Source organism: Narcine bancroftii, chromosome 4 (assembly GCF_036971445.1).
Source record: "Narcine bancroftii isolate sNarBan1 chromosome 4, sNarBan1.hap1, whole genome shotgun sequence".
Classification (NCBI taxonomy): domain Eukaryota; kingdom Metazoa; phylum Chordata; class Chondrichthyes; order Torpediniformes; family Narcinidae; genus Narcine; species Narcine bancroftii.
In genome coordinates this window covers 35231697-35253341 of record NC_091472.1, presented here as the reverse complement: position 1 = coordinate 35253341, position 21645 = coordinate 35231697, and the positions used below count along the sequence as shown (strand labels likewise).

The following is a 21645-nucleotide window of genomic DNA, read 5'->3' as shown; positions in this document are numbered from 1 at the left end:
ATATATGACATCACGTACAACCCTGAGATTCTATTATCTGTAGGTGAGGCAGCCAACTGCCACTTTTTCTGCATCATTTCTACCCCATTCCTGCCTATGTCATTGGTATCAACATGTATGACGACCTCTGTCTGCTCACCACCCCACCCCACCCCCAAGAAGATTTTGCATCCACTTAGAGACATCTTGAACATGACAACCCGGAAGGCAAAACATTGGAGTTTCTTCTGCAGCCACAGATCTCCCTGTGAATCTAGTTTAACTCCCAACACCCCTCACCCCACCTCCCCATAGCATTAGTAAATCTCCTGCCAGGATATTCGTTCCCCTTGAGTTCAAGTGCAACCTGTCCCCAGAAAAGGTTCTAATGATCTGAGAACTTGAAATCATGCCCCTGCACCATCTCTTCGGCCACACATCTGTCTGTACTATCTTCCCTAGCTTGTGGCACTGGGAGTAATCTTGAGATTACCACCTTTAAGGTCCTGCTCTCAGCCTGTTTCCTAACTCCCTAAATTTACTTTGCATGACTTCTACCCATTCCTGCCTATGTCATTGGTATCAACATGTACGACAATCTCTGGCTGCTCACCAACCTCCCCCCACAATAATATTTTGCATCCATTCAGAGACATCTTGGACATGACAACCCAGGAGGCAAAACACTAGAGTTTCTTCTGTGGCCACAGATCTCCTATCTGTTCCCCTGCGACTATCACTCTACCTGACTTCACCCTTCCCTTCTGAGGCCCAAATTCAGCTACATTGCTGCTGCCTGGCCCAAATAGGTTATCCTCCTCAGTAGTATCCAAAGGGGTATACTTGTTGCTGAGGGGAATAGCCACATTGGTACTCTGCACTGCCTTCCTATTCCCTTTCCCTCTCCTGTCACCCAGTGACTTTCTTCCTGCTTCCTAGGTGTGATTGTGTTTCTGTAACTCTGTCTATCACTCCTCAGCCTCCCAAATGATCCAGAGTTTATCCAACTTCATCTCCAATTCTCTGGCATGGTCTGCTAGGAGCTGCAGTTGAATGCACTTCTGGCAGATGAAGTAATTCGAGATACTCATACTTCCTTGCCTATCCACAATCTGCAAGAGAAATATGTCCCTGCCCTGGCTGCCATTCCCACTCTCTATTGAAGAGGAAAGGATTAGAAAAACCTGTCCTTACCTTGCCTCAACTCTTACACCTCCACCTTACCTCTTAGCCTCCGTTCACTGAAGCTTTCAAACCAAAGCCTCAAATTCCCACTACTACACTGGGACACTCACACACTGGCCACTGGTGCCTGCTTTGCATTTATTTGTTCCTGCTAATGAATCATGATTCAAATGATCTGCTGAAGAGCCGAGCCCCGTGAATGCTCCTTTTTAATCTCTTCTCCTGACCTCTGTGGAACTCTCGTTCCTTGCGAATCAATTGGTCTGCTAAAGCTTGGGAGGCTTTTAATGAGAATGAGCAGGTGAGTGTGAGCCAGAGCAGTAGAGCAGTAAGTGGAGGAGTTGATGGGATGATGGGTGTTAAGGCTTCTACGTCTGAAAGGACTGGAAGAGACAGATGAATGACCTGATGGGCTGAAAAGTGTTTATTTTAATGCAAGGGGTATTATAGTTGAGGCAGATGAAGTTGAGCCTGAATCAGAACTTGAAATTATGATATTGTGGTCATGACAAAGACATGGTTACAAGAGGGACAGGACTGGCTGCTCAATGTTCCTGGGTTTCCATAAATTAACCATACTGAACCTTGTTCAGAGAAATGAGTCTGATCAGGTGATAACAGTTTCAGTGGGAAAGCATTTTGAGAATAGTTATCACAATTCCTTAAGGGTTGATATTTATAAGAATATTTATGAATCTGCAACACTATTACAATTAAAACACAAAAATATGCATACACTGTGTTGAAGTAAAACACACAAAAACTAGAGAAACTCAGCAGGTCAAAAAGTGTCCTTTCTATAGCAACAGTAAAAATGCATAACCAATGTTTCAGGCTTGAGCCCTTCATCAAGGTATGGGAAAATGTTGGTATGGATCTGAACAAAAGAGTTGGGAAGGGAATGGGTGGTCACAAGGCAGGAGGTGATAGGTGGAGAAGGGAGGGAGGGGACAGCAGAGACCAAGGGGAGGAGGGATAGCTAGGCAAAGGGAGGGAGGAGAACTGGAAAGGGGAAGGGAAAGCAGGTTAGCAGAAACTGGAAAAGCCAACGCTAATGCCATTTGGCTGGAGAGTGCCCAGACGAAAAATAAGGTGGTGTTCCTCCAATTTGCAGATGATCTTGGTGGGACAATGCATAAGGCCATGGACAGACATGTGAGTGCGGGACTGTGACATAGACTGAAATGATTGGCTACTGGGAGGGCTCTTTTATTGTTCTGCAGTGGATGGAGCGAAGGTCCTCAGCAAAGCGATCTCCCAGTCTGCACCTATTCTCCCTGAAGTAGAGAACGCCACAAATCTTCCAAAAGATTTGAATCTGGCATTGTCTGTAAGGAGTTTGTATATTCTCCCTGTGCCTATGTGAGTTTTCCCTGCCTCCATCACCCCCCGGCAAGTCATTCCAGGCCCTTACAACACTGTTTAAAAAATGTACCCTTGATGTTTCCCCTAAATTTTCCTCCTTTTATTTTGCACAGATGTCCTCTAGTGATCGCTACTTCTGCCCTGAGAAAAAGGTGCTGGCTGTCTACTTTATCCATGCCTCTCAGAACCTTTGAGAACTCTATTAAGTCACCTCTCATCTGTCTACGCTCCAAAGAGAAAACCCCTAGCTCTGCTAACCTTGCATCGTAAGATTTATTTTCCAATCCAGGCAACATCTTGGTAAATCTCCTCTGTATCCTCTCCATAGCTTCCACATCCTTATGCTCAATGCAGATATGTGGGTTGATGGGCCTGTTTCTGTGCTGTACTCTTGTCATGGAGCCAGAGAATCATATAGCAGGGAAAAGGCCATTCAGCCCAATTAATCCACAGCAACCAGTTGACATCCATCCTTATTGATCCCATATCCCATCACTTAACCCATAACCAAGGGCTAAATGATTCATCTAGACACTTCTTAAATCCTGTCAGTGTTCCAGCTTCAACTATTCTCTCAAATAGTATATTGCAGGTATTTAGCAAACTTGGTTCGGCTGGGTGTCGGAGGAGGAACTTGGAGAGAGTCGGGCTGTGAATCAGAGGAGGAGGAGCTTGCTGAAAGTGAGGAGAAGGTAAGCTATTAAAGTCGGGGGCTTACCGGGGCTTGGGCCTACTTGGTTCAGCTGTGAGTCGGAGGAGGAGCTTGGAGAGAGTCAGGCTGTGAGTCAGAGGAGGAGGAGCTTGCTGAAAGTGAGTCAGAGGAGGAGGAGCTTGCTGAAAGTGAGGAGAAGGTAAGCTATTAAAGTCGGGGGCTTACCGGGGATTGGGCCTACTTGGTTCGGCTGGGAGTTAGAGGAGTTTGGAGAGAGTCGGGCTGTGAATCAGAGGAGGAGGGGCTTGCTGAAAATGACAGGGTTAATTTGTCAAGGGGCCAATAAAAGGAGTGAAAGGGGGAGGGAGTGGCTGGTGAGGAGTGGCTCAGTGAGTGAGAGGAGCAGTGAAGGAGTGAGACTTCCTGGTTTTGGCTTATCAGGCTTCGGCGAAAGCAGCCAAGGAGAAAAGGTAAGCTGAGTTATTTGCCTTCGTATTCAGAGTCATGCCAGTAGGGTTAGTGCTCTGTACTGGGTGTCAGATGTGGGAACAATGGGTGGCCTCCACCCTCCCAAATGGCCACATCTGCACCAGGTGTACCGAGATGCAGTTACTAAGGGAGCGAATTAGGGATATGGAGTTGCAGATTGATGACCTGCGGCTTGTAAGGGAGAGTGAGGAGTTAATCGACTCAACTTTCAGGGCGATAAATACTCCAGAACCCATGTCAGGTAAGTGGGAAACCGTCAGGGGGGGAAAGAAAAAAGCGAGAAAAACAGCGAGCACACCAGTGACTATCCCACTCAGCAACAGTTATGTTGTGTTCAACAGTTCTGTTGAGGGAGATGACTAGACAGAAGATGGCCACGGGCACCAGGTCAGTGGCAATGAGCATGGCAGGGTGGTGCAAAAGAAAAGGAAAAGGAGAAATGCAGTAGTTATTGGGGACTCCATTGTCAGGGGTACAGACAGGAGGTTCTGTGAGCCAGATAAGTATATCCGCATGGTGTGCTGCCTCCCTGGTGCAAGGATACGAGATATCACAAATCGGGTCCAAAATATTCTGAGAGGAGAGGCAGAGCAGCTGATGTCTTGGTACATGTGGGTACAAACGACATTGACAAGAAAAGGGAGGAGGTAATGAAAAGGGATTACAGTGAGCTGGGACGAAAGCTGAAAGACAGGAACGCTAGGGTGGTGATCTCGCGATTACTACCTGTTCCAAATGCAAGTGATGAAAAAAATGTAAGGATAAGGAAAATGAATGTGTGGCTGAGGTGCTGGTGTACAAGGCAAGGATTTGGCTTCTTGGATCATTGGGATCTCTTTTGGGGAAGGCATGATCTTTACAAGAGGGACGGGTTGCACCTAAATCCAAAAGGTGTCAACATTTTGGCAAGTATGTTTGGTACAGCAGTGGGGCAAGGTTTAAACTAATTTGGCAGGGGTATGGGAACCAGAGTGATAGGGAAAAGGGTAGGGAAGATAAAGTAATGGCCAGGAAAAGTAAAATAGGAAAAGTAATGTTGAGAGGAGAAAGTAAAAAATCAGATGGTGCAGTGAGTTTTCGGGTCAATGATAGTCTTAAGAAAATTACAAAGAAAAATAGAGGGTAGAAAAATCAAAAGAAAAGGTTACAGAAGTCACTAGATATTAAAAAGACAAAGAGCATAAGGGCACTTCATCTGAATGCCCACAGTATTAGAAACAAGATTAGTGAACTTGAGGCGCAAATTGGTACCCATGCCTATGATTTGCTAGCCATCACGGAAACATGGCTACAAGGTGACCCTAAATGGGAATTAAACTTTCAAGGATATCAGGTGGTGCAAAGAGATAGACAGGATGGTAAGGGAGCTCTTAATCAAAGATGAGCTCCAGGAAGTAGTGAGGAATGATATAAGATCTAAAGAGCATAATGTTGAGTCCATTTGGGTAGAGATAAAGAATAACAAAGGGAAAAAATTATTGGTGGGTGTTATCTATCGCCCACCAAATAACAATAGTTTAGTGGCACAGGAAATAAATAGAGAGATAAGAGAGGCATGTAGTCATGGGGGACTTTAACTTCCACATAGATTGGGAAAATCAAGTTGGTCATGGGAGTCTGGAAGAGGACTTCATAGAATGCATCCGCGATAGCTTTCTTGAGCAGCATGTTAAGGAACCCACAAGAGAAAATGCTCTTCTGGATCTAGTGTTGTGCAATGAGATAAGTAGAGTAAATGATGTAATAGTCAGAGACCATCTGGGAAATAGCGATCATAGTATGATTGAATTTCTCATTCAGATGGAAGGGGAAATAGTTAGATTTAAAACGAATATATTATGCTTAAACGGGGGTGACTACCATTAGATGAGGGAGGAATTGGGCAGAGTGGACTGGGAGCACAGGCTAATTGATGAAACAGTTGAGGAACAGTGGAAGATTTTCAAAGAAATATTTTATAATGCTCAACAAAAATATATTCCGGTCAGGAAAAAAGGCAGCAAGGGAGGGAAAATCAATCGTGGTTAACAAAGGAAATAAAGGAGAGTATAAAATTGAAGGTGCAGGTGTACAAAGCTGCAAAGAACAGTGGGAAACTTGAAGATTGGGAAAACTTTAAGAAACAACAAGGGGGTTACAAAGTGGGTAATAAGAAATGGGAAAAAGGATTATGAAAGTAAATTGGCACAAAATACAAAAACAGAAAGCAAAAAATTTTATAGATATATAAAATGGAAGAGGGTAGCCAGAGTTAACATAGGACCCTTGGAGGATGAAAAAGGAAAACTGGTAGCAAAAAATGAGGAAATGGCCGAGGCATTAAACAAATATTTTGTGTCAGTCTTTACGGTGGAAGACACGTCCAGCATGCCCAAGTGCGGAGTTAAGGATGCGAATGTTGGGGAGGGCCTTGATAAAATAGTTGTTACAAAGGAAGTAGTGATGGAGAAACTAATGGGACTAAAGCCAGACAAATCACCTGGTCCTGATGATATGCATCCAAGGGTTCTGAAGGAAATGGCAGAAGTTATAGTTGATGGCCATAGACCAAAATTCCTTGGATTCTGGGCAAGTCCCGGCAGACTGGAAGACAGCAAATGTCACACCACTTTTTAAGAAGGGATGTAGGCAGAAGACTGGAAATTATCGGCCAATTAGCTTGACGTCTGTAGTTGAAAAAATGCTTGAAGCCGTCATTAAAGATGAAATAGTGAAACTTTTGGAACGTAAGGGTTCAATCAGGCAGAAAGGGAAGATCTTGTTTGACAAACTTGTTAGGATTCTTTGAGGATATAATGGGTGCGGTGGATAGAGGGGAACAGGTTGAAGTTGTATATTTGGATTTCCAGAAAGCGTCTGATAAGGTGCTGCACAAGAGACTTATCAGTAAGTTACAGGAAAGTGGAGTCCGGGGAAGTATATTGGCCTGGATTGAAAATTGGTTGTCTGACAGGAGGCAGAGAGTCAGGATAAATGGGAGTTTTTCATGTTGGCAGAAAGTGGTAAGTGGAGTGCCGCAGGGGTCAGTGTTAGGCCCACAACTGTTCATCATTTACATTGATGACTTGGAGGAGGGGACAAAATGTGATGTAGCCAAGTTTGCGGATGACACCAAATTGAGTGGAAGAGCAAATTGTAATGAGGATGTGGAGAGTCTGCAGAGGGATATAGTTAAGCTGGATGAGTGGGCAAAGGTCTGGCAGATGGAGTACAATGTTAGTAAGTGTGAGGTTATCCACCTTGGCTAGAAAAATAAAAGAGCTGAATATTATTTAAAGGGTGAAAAACTACAGCATGCTGTTGTGCAGAGGGACTTGGGAGTGCTTGTGCATGAATCGCAAAAAGTTAGGTTGCAGGTGCAGCAGGTTATTAAGAAGGCAAATGGAATGTTGGCCTTCATCACTAGAGGAATTGAATTCAGGAGTAGGGAGGTAATGTTGCAACTGTATAAGGTACTGGTGAGACCGCACCTGGAGTACTGTGTCCAGTTCTGGTCTCCATATTTGAGGAATGATATACTTTTGGAGACGGTCCAGAGGAGGTTTACTAGGTTGATCCCTGGGATGAAAGGGTTGACTTATGATGAAAGATTAAATCGTCTAGGATTGTATTCACTCGAGTTCAGAAGAATGAGAGGAGATCTTATAGAAACATATAAGATTCTGAAGGGTATGGATAGGATAGATGTAGGAAGGGTTTTTGAGCTGGCCGGGGAAACTAAAACGAGAGGACACAGTCTCAAGATTCGGGGGAGTAGATTTAGGACAGAGATGAGGAAAAATAGTTTTTCCCAGAGAGTAGTGAATGTTTGGAATTCTCTAACCAGGGAAGTGGTTGAGGCTGCCTCATTAAACATATTTAAAATTTGGTTAGATAAATTTTTACATGATAGAGGAATTAAGGGATATGGGGAGAAGGCAGGTAGGTGGAGTTAGGTCATAAATTAGATCAGCCATGATCATATTGAATGGTGGAGCAGGCTCAATGGGCCATTTTTGGCCTACTTCTGTTACTACTTCCTATGTTCCTATGTTCCTATCTGTGTAAAGAAAGATCCCCTATATCTCTAATGAATTTCTTGCCTCTTACTTTAAACCTATAAATTTCATCTATCTTTGATATGAAAAAATGCTTCTTGCAGTCTGTCCTATTTACACCACTCAAAATTTTGTGTACCTCAATTGTGTACCTCTAAACCTCCTCTGCTCCAAACAGTACAGATTGGGCTTCTCCAGCCTCTCTTCATATTTGAACTGATCCATCACTGGCAACACAATGGTGAAACACCAATGTCCTGAAAAACTATGTATTCAGCCCATTACAATACAGATACTCCCTAAACATCCATGACTCTAGTTAAGCACTGCTCAGTCTCCATCTATCAGTTTGTAGATGACACCTCCATCGTAACTGGAACTCAAGCAATGACGCCAAAACCTAGAAGGGAGATGAAGGGACAAGTGGCTTGATGCCAGGACAACAACCTCTCCCTCACTATGGACTTGGTCAAAGACTTCTGGAAAAGGTTGGAGCTCACTCCCCTGTCTGCCTCAATGGTGCTGAAGTGGACATAGAACACATTAAATTCCTAGGAATAAACCTCTCAAATGACCTGTCGTGGACCATCCAGATCAACACAATGGCCAAATGGCATTGGCACCACTAGCTCCTCAGAAGCCTGAGGAAATTTGACATGTCCCCGGGCATCCCTCAACAATTTTCACAAAGGCAACTTTCAGGATGCATCATGTATTACACAGAAACTGCTCCAACCAAGACTGGAAGAAGTTGTGAATGTAGCTCAGACAGTCACATAAAGCACCCCTCCCCTTAATTGACTCCATCTACACTTCCCACTGCCTTTGAAAAGCAACCAACATATTAAAAGACTCTTCCCACTCCAGCCACATCCTCTGCACATTCCTCTGTTGGGAAGAAGATTCAGAAGTGTGAATTACACACCACCAGATTCAATGCCAGTTTCATTCCCGCTATCATCAGATTCCTAAATGAATGGTCGGGAAATTGCAGAATTTCCAGAAGTCGGAACAAAGATCACTATTTTCTTAATTTATGTTTATGAGTTGGACTTGGATGTACTAAGCACATTATCAAGCTTACAGAAGACTTAAAACTTAAAGGCAGAGGCAATTTTGAAGAGGATAATAATAAACATAAAGAAAAATATGGACAGGATCACAGAATCGGTGGATGGATAACCATATAACCATCTAACAATTCCAGCATGGAAACAGGCCAGTTTGGCCCTTCTTGTCTGCACTGATCCGATTACCCTTCTATAATCCCACTTACCAGCACTCTGCCCATATCCCTCCATCCCCCTCCCATCCATATACTTATCCAACTCTTTCTTAAATTACAAAATTGACCCTGCCTCCACCGCCTTTCCCGGAAGCCCATTCCACACAGTAACCACTCTCTGAGTAAAGAAGTTCCCCCTCATGTTACTCCTAAACTTTTGCCTGTCAACTCTCAACCCATGACCTCTTGTATCCATCTCTCCTACTCTCAATGGGAAAAGCCTTTCCACATCAACTCTATTTATCTCTCTCATTATCTTAAACACCTCTATCAAATCCCCTCTCAGCCTTTTACGTTCCAAGGAATAAAGACCTACTTTGCTCAATCTCTCCTTGTATTCCAGATGCTGAAACCCAGGCAACATTTTTTGTAAATCTTCTCTGCACTCTCTGTATCTTGTTCATATCCTTCCTATAAATCGGTGACCAGAACTGCACACAGTACTCTAAATTTGGCCTCACCATTGCCTTGTACAGTTTCATCATTACTTCCCAACTCCTATATTGATTTATTTATTTAGGCAAGCATACTAAAGGCCTTCTTCACCACCCTTTCCACATGCACTCCTACCTTCAGGGAACAATGCACCGTTATTCCTAGATCTTTCTGCTCCACTGCATTCTTCAATGCCTTCCCATTTACCACATATGCCTTGCTTTGATGTTTCTTTCCAAAATGAAGCACCTCACACTTATCAGCATTAAACTCCATCTACCATCTTTCTGCCCACTCCTCTAAGCAGTTTAAATCCCTCTGCAATCTTTGAAAACCCTCTTCATCATCCACAATTCCCCCTATTTTAGTATCATCTGCATATTTACTAATCCAATTTACCGTCCCATCTTCCAGATCATTTATATATATGACCAACAGCAACGGTTCTGAACCCTGAGGTACACCACTTGTCACCGGCCTCCATCCTGACAAAAAAATTATCTACTACTACTCTCTGGCATCTTCCTTTCAACCACTGTTGAATCCATTTGACTATCTCCATATTAATACCCAAGTACTTAGCCTTCCTAGCTAACCTCCCATGCAGAACCTTATCTAAGGCCTTACTGAAGTCCATATAGACAACATCCACTGCTCTACCCTCATCAACATTCCAAGTCACCTCTTCAAAATATTCAACGATTGGTCAAACATGACCTTTCACGCACAAATCTGTGTTGAGTGTCCCTGATCAGATCCTGTCCCTCCATATACTTGTATATACTATCTCTAAGAATGCTTTCCATCAATTTACCTACCACAGATGTCAAACTTACAGGCCAATAATTGCTAGGCTTGGTCCTTGAACCCTTTTTAAACAAAGGAACCACATGTGCAACACGCCAATCCTCCGACACTATACCCGTCTCTAATGACATTTGAAAAATCACTGCCAAAGCCTCCGCTATTTCCTCACTAACTACTCTCAAGGACCTGGGGAAAATCCAGTCAGGACCTGGAGACTTATCCACCTTTATATGTTTCAAAAGCTCCAGTACTATCTCTTTCTTAATCACTATAGTCTCCATATTTACCCCCTTTGCTTCCTTTAAATGTCAGATAAAATGTAATGCTTATAAATGTGAAATTTACATTTTGTTAGAATGGATAAGTCTAGGTAATTGAGACGGAGTAATTCGGTTAAAAAAAAAAACAAAGAGATGGGAGGATACCAGGATATGTGCAAAGTTTGTTTGAAATGGCTGGGCAGGTTGAAAAGGTGGTTGAAAACATAAGACTGTCCGGGCTTAAAAAAAATGGAGGAACAAAATTCAAGAGCAAGGAAATTATGATAAACCTTTATGAAAGAATGGTTTGTTCAGATAAGCACCACTGTGACATACAAAAGGAAAAGTACAGAGGTTTTATAGAGGGTGCAGAAAGATTGACAGAAATGATTTTAGGGATAAACGACTTTAGTTTGGTAGACAATGTGGAGAAGCTCAAGTTGGAGTTGATCTTCATGGCACAGAAGAAGCTGCAGATGAAATGCTAGATCATGAATGGTGTGGATAAAGTGAATAGAGAGAAACATTGGTGAACACAAGGGAATGTATGATAAAGGTGATTTTTTAAGTTGTAGCTAATATTGTATGTTTAATATATCTATCATGATTTAATAAATAATTTTTTTAAAAAGGTGATTAGCAAAAGAAACAAAAGTAACGAAAGAACCTGTAGTGAGTTACTTGGCGCTCAATGTAAAACTGGAAGCAGATTAAATTGTAACATTTGAAACCGCTGGATAAGTATTTGAAAGGACATTACTTGCAGAGCTCTTAGTGGAGGGGGTGAATAGTGTGAGATCAGCAGAGATTGGCTGGATGTTGTTGATTTACTAGGATGTTGTCTGGAATTTAGGAACTGAGTTCGAGGGAAAGGTTAAACAGGTTAGGATTTTATCCCCTGGAGTGTAGAAGACTGAGGGGAAATTTGATAGAAGTATTTAAAATTATGAGGGGTAGAGACAGAATAAATGTAGGTGAGATACTAGCCAGAGGACATGGGTTGAGGGTGAAAGGGAAAATGTTTAGGGGGAACTTCACACATAGTGTGAAATAAGCTGCCAGCTGATGTGGTGAATGCGGGCTCAATTTTAACATTTAAGAAGAATTTGGACAGATACATAGATGGGAGGGGTATGCAGGGGGTGCAGGTCAGTGGGACAGACTAGAAGAGCCAAAGGAGTCTGTTTCAGTGCTATAATGTTCTATGGTTCTTCTCTATGGTTCTACAAAGTTGGTATTAACTTCATGCTATCATTCTATGCTGTAGTCATATTGACCCTTCTATGAAACAAGTTTGTCATGCATTCTGTGCTTGAATTTGGTGGGCAGTCCAGCAAATGTTTGTACCTGATGCCTGGTATTAAAAATTGCCTTCCGTACTGATGGAGCTCTGAGTTCCTCCAGTCCAAGAATCTTACCCAATATCTATCAATCTTCTTGGGTAAAATAGTCAGATAGTAAAGAAATCTGCACAGCACGGGATTCACAAAACTCACTGACTACAGAACTCTGCTTCTAAGTGCCTGAAAATATTTGGTCAAACAGTGGGTTGGGTAAGCCACCCCATTAAAATTAACAATCAGCCTTTGCCAAGGTCATTGCTTGTGCACTGTCATTTGATTTAATCAACAAATTCATGAATTGGAGTCATGTTCCCAAAGTGCTAATTTTACAATATTAAACCCACTTCCCATGAACCATCCATTTCAAAATGCATCATCTTTGACTAAATTAAAATTGATTTTGATAATGAAGGAAACTTACCAGAGCAGTTACTTCCATCACCGTTAAAACCACTCAAACACGCACACTGATAACTTCCAATATTGTTGATGCAATAGGCAAGCTGGTGACATTTCTGATCTGTCATGGCACATTCATCAGTATCTTTTGGTCCAAAGAAAATTTAAAAAAAACATTAATATTATGCAATATTTTGTACCAACATCCACAAATATCCCAGCAAAAACATTGCATTTTTGACATTTTAATGTGTAGCATGAAAGCAACAAATTTAAGTCTTACAAAAAGGTAGGGTTCGGTGGGGGGGGAGGGGGGGGGGGAATATATATTTATTAACTTTCCACCCCAAAATCTCAATTCCCTGTTGTTTGGGATACCCATAAACCTCATTCAGTGGCTTACATTCATTTAAAATTGGTATCAATTGTGCTGGGATCCTTTAATTTAATTTACCTGCATTCAGAATCAACAGAGACTGACAGAAGTCAAAAGCTTCTGAGCTTAGCCTATTCAGGAAATAGACTTAAGATTTCCAGGAAAGTTTTCTTCGGCTTTTGAATCATTTGGCATTAGAAATCTTAAATTTGCCTGAGAATATTTCTGTCTGGTCCCTGAGGACTAGATATAAGATACTCATCTGGCTCATAAAGCAAAGAGCACCACAGCACACTACAGGCCCTTTGGGTTGTGCCAACCCATATATTCCTTTAAAAAAGAACTAAACCTTCCCTTCCCTGTTACCCTCTATTTTGCTTCCATCCATGTGCCTGTCTAAGAGTGTTTCAAATGCCCCTAATGTTTTGGCCTCCACCACCATCCTTGGCAAGGCATTCCAAGCACCCACAACTCTCCACGTAAAAAAAACTTACCCCTAAACTTCCCTCTCTTCACTTTGTACACATGTCCTCTGGTGTTTGATATTCCTTCCTAGGAAACAGGTGCTGGCTGTACACCCTATCTATGCCTCTCCTAATCTTGTAGACTTCTATTAAGTCTCCTCTGATCTTTCTATGCTCCAAAGAGAGAAGTTCCAGCTCTACTAAACTTGCCTCATGTCATTTTCCAATCCAAGTAACATTCTGGTAAATCTCCTCCATAAATTCCACGAGGTGACCAGAACAGAACACGATACACTAAGTATGGTCACACCAGAGATTTGTAGAGTTCCAACATGACCTCTCTACTCTTGAACTCGATCCCCCTATTAATGAATCCCAGCATCCCATAGGCTTTCATAACTATCCTATCAACCTTGAGGGATTTGAGACCTCCTCATTTGTACTTGTGTTTGTTCTTCCAACTGAATGGATAAGTGTACAAAATAAGGGTATTGGCATGGTGGTAAGCAGAATTCATGTAATCATAGATAAGTTAAAGCTCTAAAAACTATGGCAAATCTGTTGGTGCTATGTGGGATGTAAATCACTTCACATTATCCTCATTTATTGCAAATTTTGAACTTCACCATATGCTGTTCATCCATTTGGACTTGTTCATAAGATGATGAGCTAGTGAATACATAATTAACTTCTGTGGTGCTGCCTGTGGTTGCGTCACTGCATTGGTAACCTTGTACTGCTGTCATAAATCTCGTTGTATAACTTGTACAATGACAATAAAAAGCTATTTGATTTGATTTTGATACGTGTAGTGTTTCAGGCAGATTATCCCTCTGCCCTTCCATAGTTATCCATTTCTTCAGTACAGGTCCTCCATATCTTTGTTTTTTCAGGAAATCTTATACAGTTGATAAGCAAATTACAAAATATTTCATGTTGACAATTCATTCTGAATGTTCCACTGACCACAACATCTCTTTTAGATAACCAATATGATCACCATTTTCTCATACTTTTAACTCTTCCCAACTAACATGTTAGTATAAAATTGAACAACAAATTCTCAAATAAATCTTGTACAAAACTAGAAACTGCAATAAACTATTCAACTGAGCATGCTGCTAATCAGGTTAACCTCAATCCCTTTTAAACTGAACTACATTGTTTGTGGCCTTGAAGTTCTATAATACCTAAAACCGGCTAAAACCAGTATGTAATGGAGGCTGAGCTCTCCTTTAAACCCTCTCCCCTTGCACTAAGATTGCCAATTTCCATCTGTAATTTCTGCTGCTGCCTTCCTTTCACTTTTCTAATTATGGGATTCTTTATCCCATTCTATCATCTATACTGTGAAGTTATTAAATATACTGTTACCTGTACCCTAAATCACATGAAGCTCCAGTTATCCAACATGTTGGTGCTCACTGACCTATTACAGGCAAATTAGCTGGTTGGAGAGTTAAATGTTAGAAAGTTGCAAAGTGTCTGCAATAGGTTAAGCAAGTTGGCAAAATTTTGGCAGATGTAGTGCGAAAAATGTGAGATTATCCAATTGTGTAAGAAGAATAGAAAAGGGGTCATGTTCCCCGTGATGAGTGGGATTGAGATAAGTTTTTGGAATGTATTTGCTGTGGTGAGTGGAGGGGATGGTTTGGGACAAATAGGGACTTTGGGATTGCATATGCACATGAATGGCTTTGTTTATTGGATTTTGTAAGTCTGTGAAAACTAAAATAAAATATTTTTTTAAAAAAGAATAGAAAAGCAGAATATTGTTCAAATAGATTAAGACTATAGAATGATGCAGTGCACAAAGGTCTGGGTGTCTTATATGAGAGTACTTAAAGTAAATCCTTTCTTTCAAAGAGGATGGAAATAAAACAAGGACATTTTGCCACAACTGCACAAGGCATTAGAGAGCCCCCACTTGGAGTTCTGCATATTTAAGTGGTGTACTTGAAATACATTAATATTATGCAATATTTTGTACCAACAACCACAAATATCCCAGCAAAAACATTGCACTTCCTTGCCATTTAAGTGATATACTTGAAGGAAGTTCTGAGGTGGATTTCTAGACAAATTCTTGGAAGGAAGAGCTCGCCTGATGATGAAGAATTGAGCTTATTGGAATGTAGTAGAATAAGAAATTATCTTATTGAACCATGTAAGGTTCTGAGCAGACTTGACAAAGATGAAGTTTCCCTTTGTGGGCAATTTTAAAATCAAGGGGCTTATTTTCAGAATAAATGATCACCCATTGAAATGATGAGCAATTTCTTCTTTCAAAGAATGGTGAAGTCAGTAAGTATCTTCAGTATAAAGATTTTTGTATTATTGATCTTCAGGGGGACTGAGAGTTAAGGGTCAGTTGAGGAAGCAATGCTGAGCCAACATCAGATCAGCCATATTCTTATTAAAAGGTAGAGCAGCCTTAAGTATCCATGTGGCCTGCTCTTATTCCAATTTCTTATGTTCTTTTTTTTTAAGCTCAGGATAAACAATCACTTCCATTAATTATGACAATCTTCCTGGATATCTCTTGCATCTAATTTTGGATTCCTGGGTATCCTAACTTGAATCCCTCCATCACTGATTGCCATCACTTCAGCTCCCTTGGTCTTAATCTTTGGAATTTCCCTCATAACCCTCTTCCGCTTTCTACATTCTTAAAGCTATTTCTCTCATGTCACAGAGCATTTTGCTTTGCGAGTTTATGTCAACATGCGTTTAGTAGCATTTTTATAAAATACCTTGGGCATTTTGCTGCAGTAAAGTGCTGCGTGAGTATATTTTTAATTTATCCCATCACAATTCCCATTCATCGAAATTACAACAACCATAAAAAAGCAAGTTGCAATAATAATTCCATACCTGTGCAGGATGATCCATTCCTCTGGAAGCCAATTTTACAGACACAACTATATGACCCAGGTATATTTATACAATCGGCGTGGTTGTCTGAGCAAATGTTTTCCTCCATACATTCATCTACATCATGACAGTTTAAATCATTGCCCTGAAAGCCAACATCACACACACATTGATGACTGCTGCCAGCAGGATGACACAGAGCCCGGTCATGGCAAGGTGGCAAACAATCAGCACTCGGTGTCATGCAAGTGCTATTGACTATGAAAGTACCATTGGAGCAAGAGCAAACATATGATCCCAGTGAATTGAGGCAAATGGTGCCTGAGGGACAAGTATTGTTCAGGCTGCATTCATTTATATCTTCACAATACTGATCAACCTCTCTGAATCCCTCTTGACATTGACAGATGTAACTTCCTGCAGTATTAGTGCACAAAGCATTTGTATGACAGATGTTCAGGGAGTTGCATTCATCCATGTCTTTGCAAATAAAGCCATTGCCTTCAAAACCCAAGATACACTCACAGATAAATGAGCCAAAAACATTTGAACACAGAGCATTTTGGTCACAAGGATTGTTGACACATTCATCAATGTCATTACAACTAATGCCATTCGTCTTTGAAAACCCAGTTTTGCACTGACAACGATAAGACCCTAAAGAATTGACACACTCCTCGTTTGATTGACATGGTGTATCGATTATATGGCATTCATCAATATCTTCACAAATAGTGTTATTTATAAGCTTAAACCCATTAGGACAGGTGCAAAAGAAAGATCCCAGTGTGTTTATACATGTTGAATTGTTCAAACAGCCACCATTATTGGCCTTGCATTCATCAATGTCTTCACACTGTAAATTTCCATGACCAGTAAAACCTCTTTTACATGTGCATGTGTAGCTTCCAATGTGATTTATACAAATGCCATTTGAGTGACACCCTCCATTGTTTAAGAGGCATTCATCAATATCCTTGCATAGAGTACCATTTCCATTATAACCCTTATTGCAACTGCAGGAAAAGGATCCTTGGACATTGTTGCAGGTGGCATGACTGTCACAGATATTTGTAGAGCATTCATCCAGATCAATGCATTCATTACCATTGAAGGTAAACCCAACACCACAATTGCAGTGATAGGAACCCTCTGTATTAATACAGGAAGATGTGGCAGGACACTTTGCAATTCCATCACATTCATCAATATCAGAACAGGAAATCCCATCTCCTCTGAAGCCCAATGTACAAATACAAACATAACTGCCTAAAAGGTTCTGACAGTTTGCTTGAGGATGGCAATTATTTGTGCCGGTACATTCATTAATATCCATACATATCAATCCATTTCCTGTAAATCCTGTCTTGCATTCACAACTGAAAGAACCCGGCTGATTGATGCAGGTAGAAAATGGGCTACAGAACTGACGAGCACATTCATCGATATCGGTGCATCTGTTATCATGTACATAAAAACCCGTGGAACAGGTGCACTGGTAGGATCCTGGTAGATTCTTACATCCTTTCCATCCTTTTGCCGGTGAACAGACACCTGGTGACTGAGAACATTCATCTATGTCCAGACACAGATATAAGCCAATTCCTTTGTATCCTGCATTACAAGTGCAGATATATGAGCCATTTGTATTGGTGCATGTTGCACTCCAGTGACAGATGCCAGGCTTTGTGCACTCATCTATGTCAATGCAAGAGAACCCATTGCCAGAGAATCCAACATTACAATGACAAGTCCGACTGCCTTCTGTATTGAAACAAGTGGCACTATGGTGACAACCTCCATTGTTTGTAAAACACTCATCCACGTCGTTGCAGTCAATACCATTTCCTGTGTACCCAGGTTTGCACAGGCAGTTATAAGAACCTACATTATTCACACAGGTTGCCTTTCTGTGGCAATCGTGTACATTTTCTGCACACTCGTCAATATCAGTGCACTGAGTACCGTTTCCAAGATAACCAGCTTTGCATACGCAGTGGTAGCTTCCATCAAATGTATTCTGGCAGTCTGCTTGCATATGGCACACAAAATCAGTGTTACCACATTTATTCACATCAGCTGAAAGATAAATAGACATATCTTTAATCAATTGTCTTCTTCTACAATGTAAAAGAGCAATATAATATTTACACACAAAAATGATATTAAGCTTTAATTTGTGCAACTGTCCTGATGGAAATAGCGTTAAACAAGAAAATCTGCAGATGCTGTGATTGTAGAGCAGTGCACAAAAGTGCTGGATGAACTCTGGAAGGAATAAACTTATTGCATACATTTGTAGGTACTAGACAAATTCAGAACGGTATGTCTGGTGATATGCAATATGTTCCAATGTACTATTTTTAAAACAGAATTAAATAATTTAAAGCATATATTGGTACATTTTTGGCACTAATAGCAATTAAAGTTTTAGAGGACCTGCACCCAAAAAGGTCCATTTTCCAGAATGAAAATTCATTTTGCTGATTAGTAACAGCAGGGTCTGTGTTTGAAAAATTACCAAGCCAAATCTTGGAATGTTTTGAATAAAAAATCCTTCCTCCTCATTTTCCGTGTCCTGTGACCCCAGTAACCTACAAAGAGTCATAATGTCATAGAATGAGACAACATACCAACAGAACTTTCAACCCGTTGAGTCCCACCCACCATCTTATACCTATTTACCCCAGTCCCAGTCTCTTATTCTTCCGACATTCTCAGAGTCATGATTTCTAATTATTCTGAATTCTTCCCTTTTTGTACATAAGCTGTGCCCAAAATCCTTTCCTTGTTCTTTTCCATCATCCCTTATCTTATTCCAGATGAGAAACTCATGAGCAGCATATAAACAGAGCGTGGAAGATAAAATAATGCAGTCCTCATTCTTATTATTACCTGTTGACACACTCTAGTGTGGGCTAAACTCACTCTGGATACCAATCTGCACACAATACTGGCATTTAAGACTAATCTGTACCTCTGAAATTAAAGGAAAAAAGAATAAAAGGATAAAGAAACAGGAGATAAAATTGGGATTAGAATCATTGTTCATTTGAGAAAAAAGTGTCTGTTATTTAGGCAAGCCAACAACTTATTTCTATGCATTCAGAATTTTTCTAAGAAAGGAATATATTCTTTAACAAAGTCATCTTTATTCAGCCTGCATAGTAACTCATACTGTCCCATTGAGCCATCATAGTCTGACATCTTGATTTTAATATTTTCATTTATTTAATCACTATATCTTGTCAACTTCCTTCAGACATACAAACCTTGGACATCTCTTTGGATTGCCAACTCTAGCCATTTAACCAGAGCTGATCTTTACTGTCACATTACTGAGGCCAAGCATTCCACTGCCATGGCTTTAACTTTGAAATGGGCTCCCCAATCAATATTCTCTGCTTCAGCACCTCATTCCTTTCAGATGATTCCTTAAACATACATCTTTGATGAAGGTTGTGATCAGCTGACCTATTGGGCTGAATTTTGTTGTGGGGTTCCGCCACCTGCACTCATCATTTGGGTTCCCTATTGGCCACACTTAGATCATTTGGAATTGTAAGGCCGAACTCTTCAGCAGTGAGTAACCTGCACACAAAATGTGATCGGGTAATATGGCAGATCAAATAAGTCTTTCCATCAAAGTCTCTGGCAGAAACAAAGCCAAGCCTGCCAAATTGTCAAAGTTTCAGAACACTTCTGAATGAATTGGACATTCAGAAGCAATAGAAACATAATAAAGAAATAGTTTTTAAAAATTCTACAAATACTTTCTCAGCCAAAGTGTCTGTCTAAACTCATTGGCCAAACTCCACCAGTCATTTCCTTGCTGTGGATGTTGTTGCTAGACTCCTATGAAGTCCAGTCAGACAGAGCAGTTTCCTTAGTTACCCATCATTTACACTGAGGAACCTGGTCTCATATCCTGTTCAAGGTTTGGCCTGATGCTGGAATCGCAAGTCTTTTGATCCGAATGGGGAATGTAGGGTTATAGAGAAAAGGTGAAAAATAAAGCAAGTTAAATTATTCTGATTATATATCTTTTGTTAAATGTCTTTATTCATTTAAAACATTCCAATATTTCAGATTATTTTATTTTTTGCAATAGGTTTTGTTCATTGTTTTTGAAAGACTGAGACAATGTAAAAAACTTTGACATTGCAAAACTGGAGATGGGCTTTGCTACTTTCAAAGGTTCCAAATCCAATACATTCATATCACCCCATTTCTATGTTTGAGGTACACAAATGATCAAAGCCTCATTCCTCATCTCGAGGGGTTGAGCTGTAAGAGTCAGCAAGATTTACGTTCTAGACTTTCAGGAATTAGGGACAATGTACAAGTTGTGGGCCCCAACTCTCGAAAATCCATTTCATGAATAAAATAAAGTAGCTCACTCTTGCTGTTTTCTTTCTTCTGTTTCCTGTGCTATCTACCCTGGTACGGGTTCCACAAGCTGATTCTTCACTGTAAGTTCTGGAAATCTCAGCAAGTTTGTGCTGACAGAACCAAAGTAATGTACTGGTTGGATTCTATTACCAGGTTCAATATATCTGTGATAAGATACACGTGCCATAACATTGAATATGCTTGTATTTACTGACATAAGTTCTGGAAAATGTAACAGAATCTCTCCTAAATTAAATCTATGTCAAATTGCATTTGTTAATGCTCCTGTGAAATGCTTTGGTATGTTTTATTATATGAAGGGTACTTTTAATTGTAAAGATTAATAAAATCTAATATAAAATCAAATTAATCCCCTACCTGCTAATAATGTGAATGTGTTCATCCAAAATAGTATTCCATGAAATATAACAGCGCTGTAAAAAAAAAACCAGATTTTAACATTGCATTTTGTTCATTCTGGAGAAATATACAGATGTTTACTCAGGAAATCAGTGATTATAAGAAAATATACTGGTTTATGACCAACAGAGGTGTATGTCACAAGATGGCCATTATATAAATTGGTTATGTTTAAAATCACATAATCTTGGATTGTTTAATGGCTTTTCTTTTCTGTTAGATGGATATTGAATGTTGTGCTGTGCACCAGAGGTGATTATATAGTTTGGAGTAAAGGGCAGTCACAATATGATTGAGTTCAATTTGAGATTTAACAAGGAGAAACTAAGGTCAGAGGAGTAAAGGTAAAAGGTAACGGTAAAGGTTCCATTATTGTCACGTAATACTACATTTAGAATGTAACATACATGAAACTCTTTAATAAAGGGAATTACTCTGCCAGAGGAACTGATGAAAGTAGATTGGAAGGGGACACTAGGAGGGAGGATGGCAGAGCAGCAATGGATGGAGTTTCTGCAAGAATTGAGGAAGGTGCAGGATAAACATATACCAAAAAAAAGATGAAATATTAAAATTGAAAAATGTCATAACTATGGCTACAAAGGCATTTGCAAAAGCAAAAGAGAGGGTACACAAAGAAACAAAAATGAGTAGTGTGCCAGATTTGAAGGGGTGTAGCGGCAGCGACACCTGCTCTGCAATAACACACACAACCAGATGGGTTGAGCTCAGTGAGCAGACTTTATTGCAGGCTGCTGGGCTGCACTTATACTCCCAGCCCAGACCTGGCTGAGAATCGCGCTAGAGGGCGCTGATGTCACCCAGACGTCACGTGGTCCCCCAGTGCGGGCTTCCGAGCCCCATGCTGGAAGGAAAGGAAAAC

At 40.6% G+C, this 21645-nt stretch overlaps 1 protein-coding gene across 1 annotated transcript in view; it reads right to left on the bottom strand.

The window, feature by feature from the left end:
- Window positions 1–19313, bottom strand: part of LOC138762361 (fibrillin-2-like) — a 40892-nt gene extending 21579 nt beyond the window's left edge. Inside the window, exons 1-9 of the mRNA XM_069936130.1 lie at window positions 19290–19313; window positions 18636–18762; window positions 15911–18029; window positions 12691–12743; window positions 12259–12381; window positions 7860–7934; window positions 7127–7228; window positions 1392–1547; window positions 952–1135 (exon numbers count right to left, since the gene is read on the bottom strand). Coding sequence (XP_069792231.1) covers window positions 952–1135; window positions 1392–1547; window positions 7127–7228; window positions 7860–7934; window positions 12259–12381; window positions 12691–12743; window positions 15911–18029; window positions 18636–18762; window positions 19290–19313 — 2963 coding nt within the window. The remainder of the gene's footprint in view (window positions 1–951; window positions 1136–1391; window positions 1548–7126; window positions 7229–7859; window positions 7935–12258; window positions 12382–12690; window positions 12744–15910; window positions 18030–18635; window positions 18763–19289) is intronic.
- Window positions 19314–21645: the final 2332 nt, after the last annotated feature.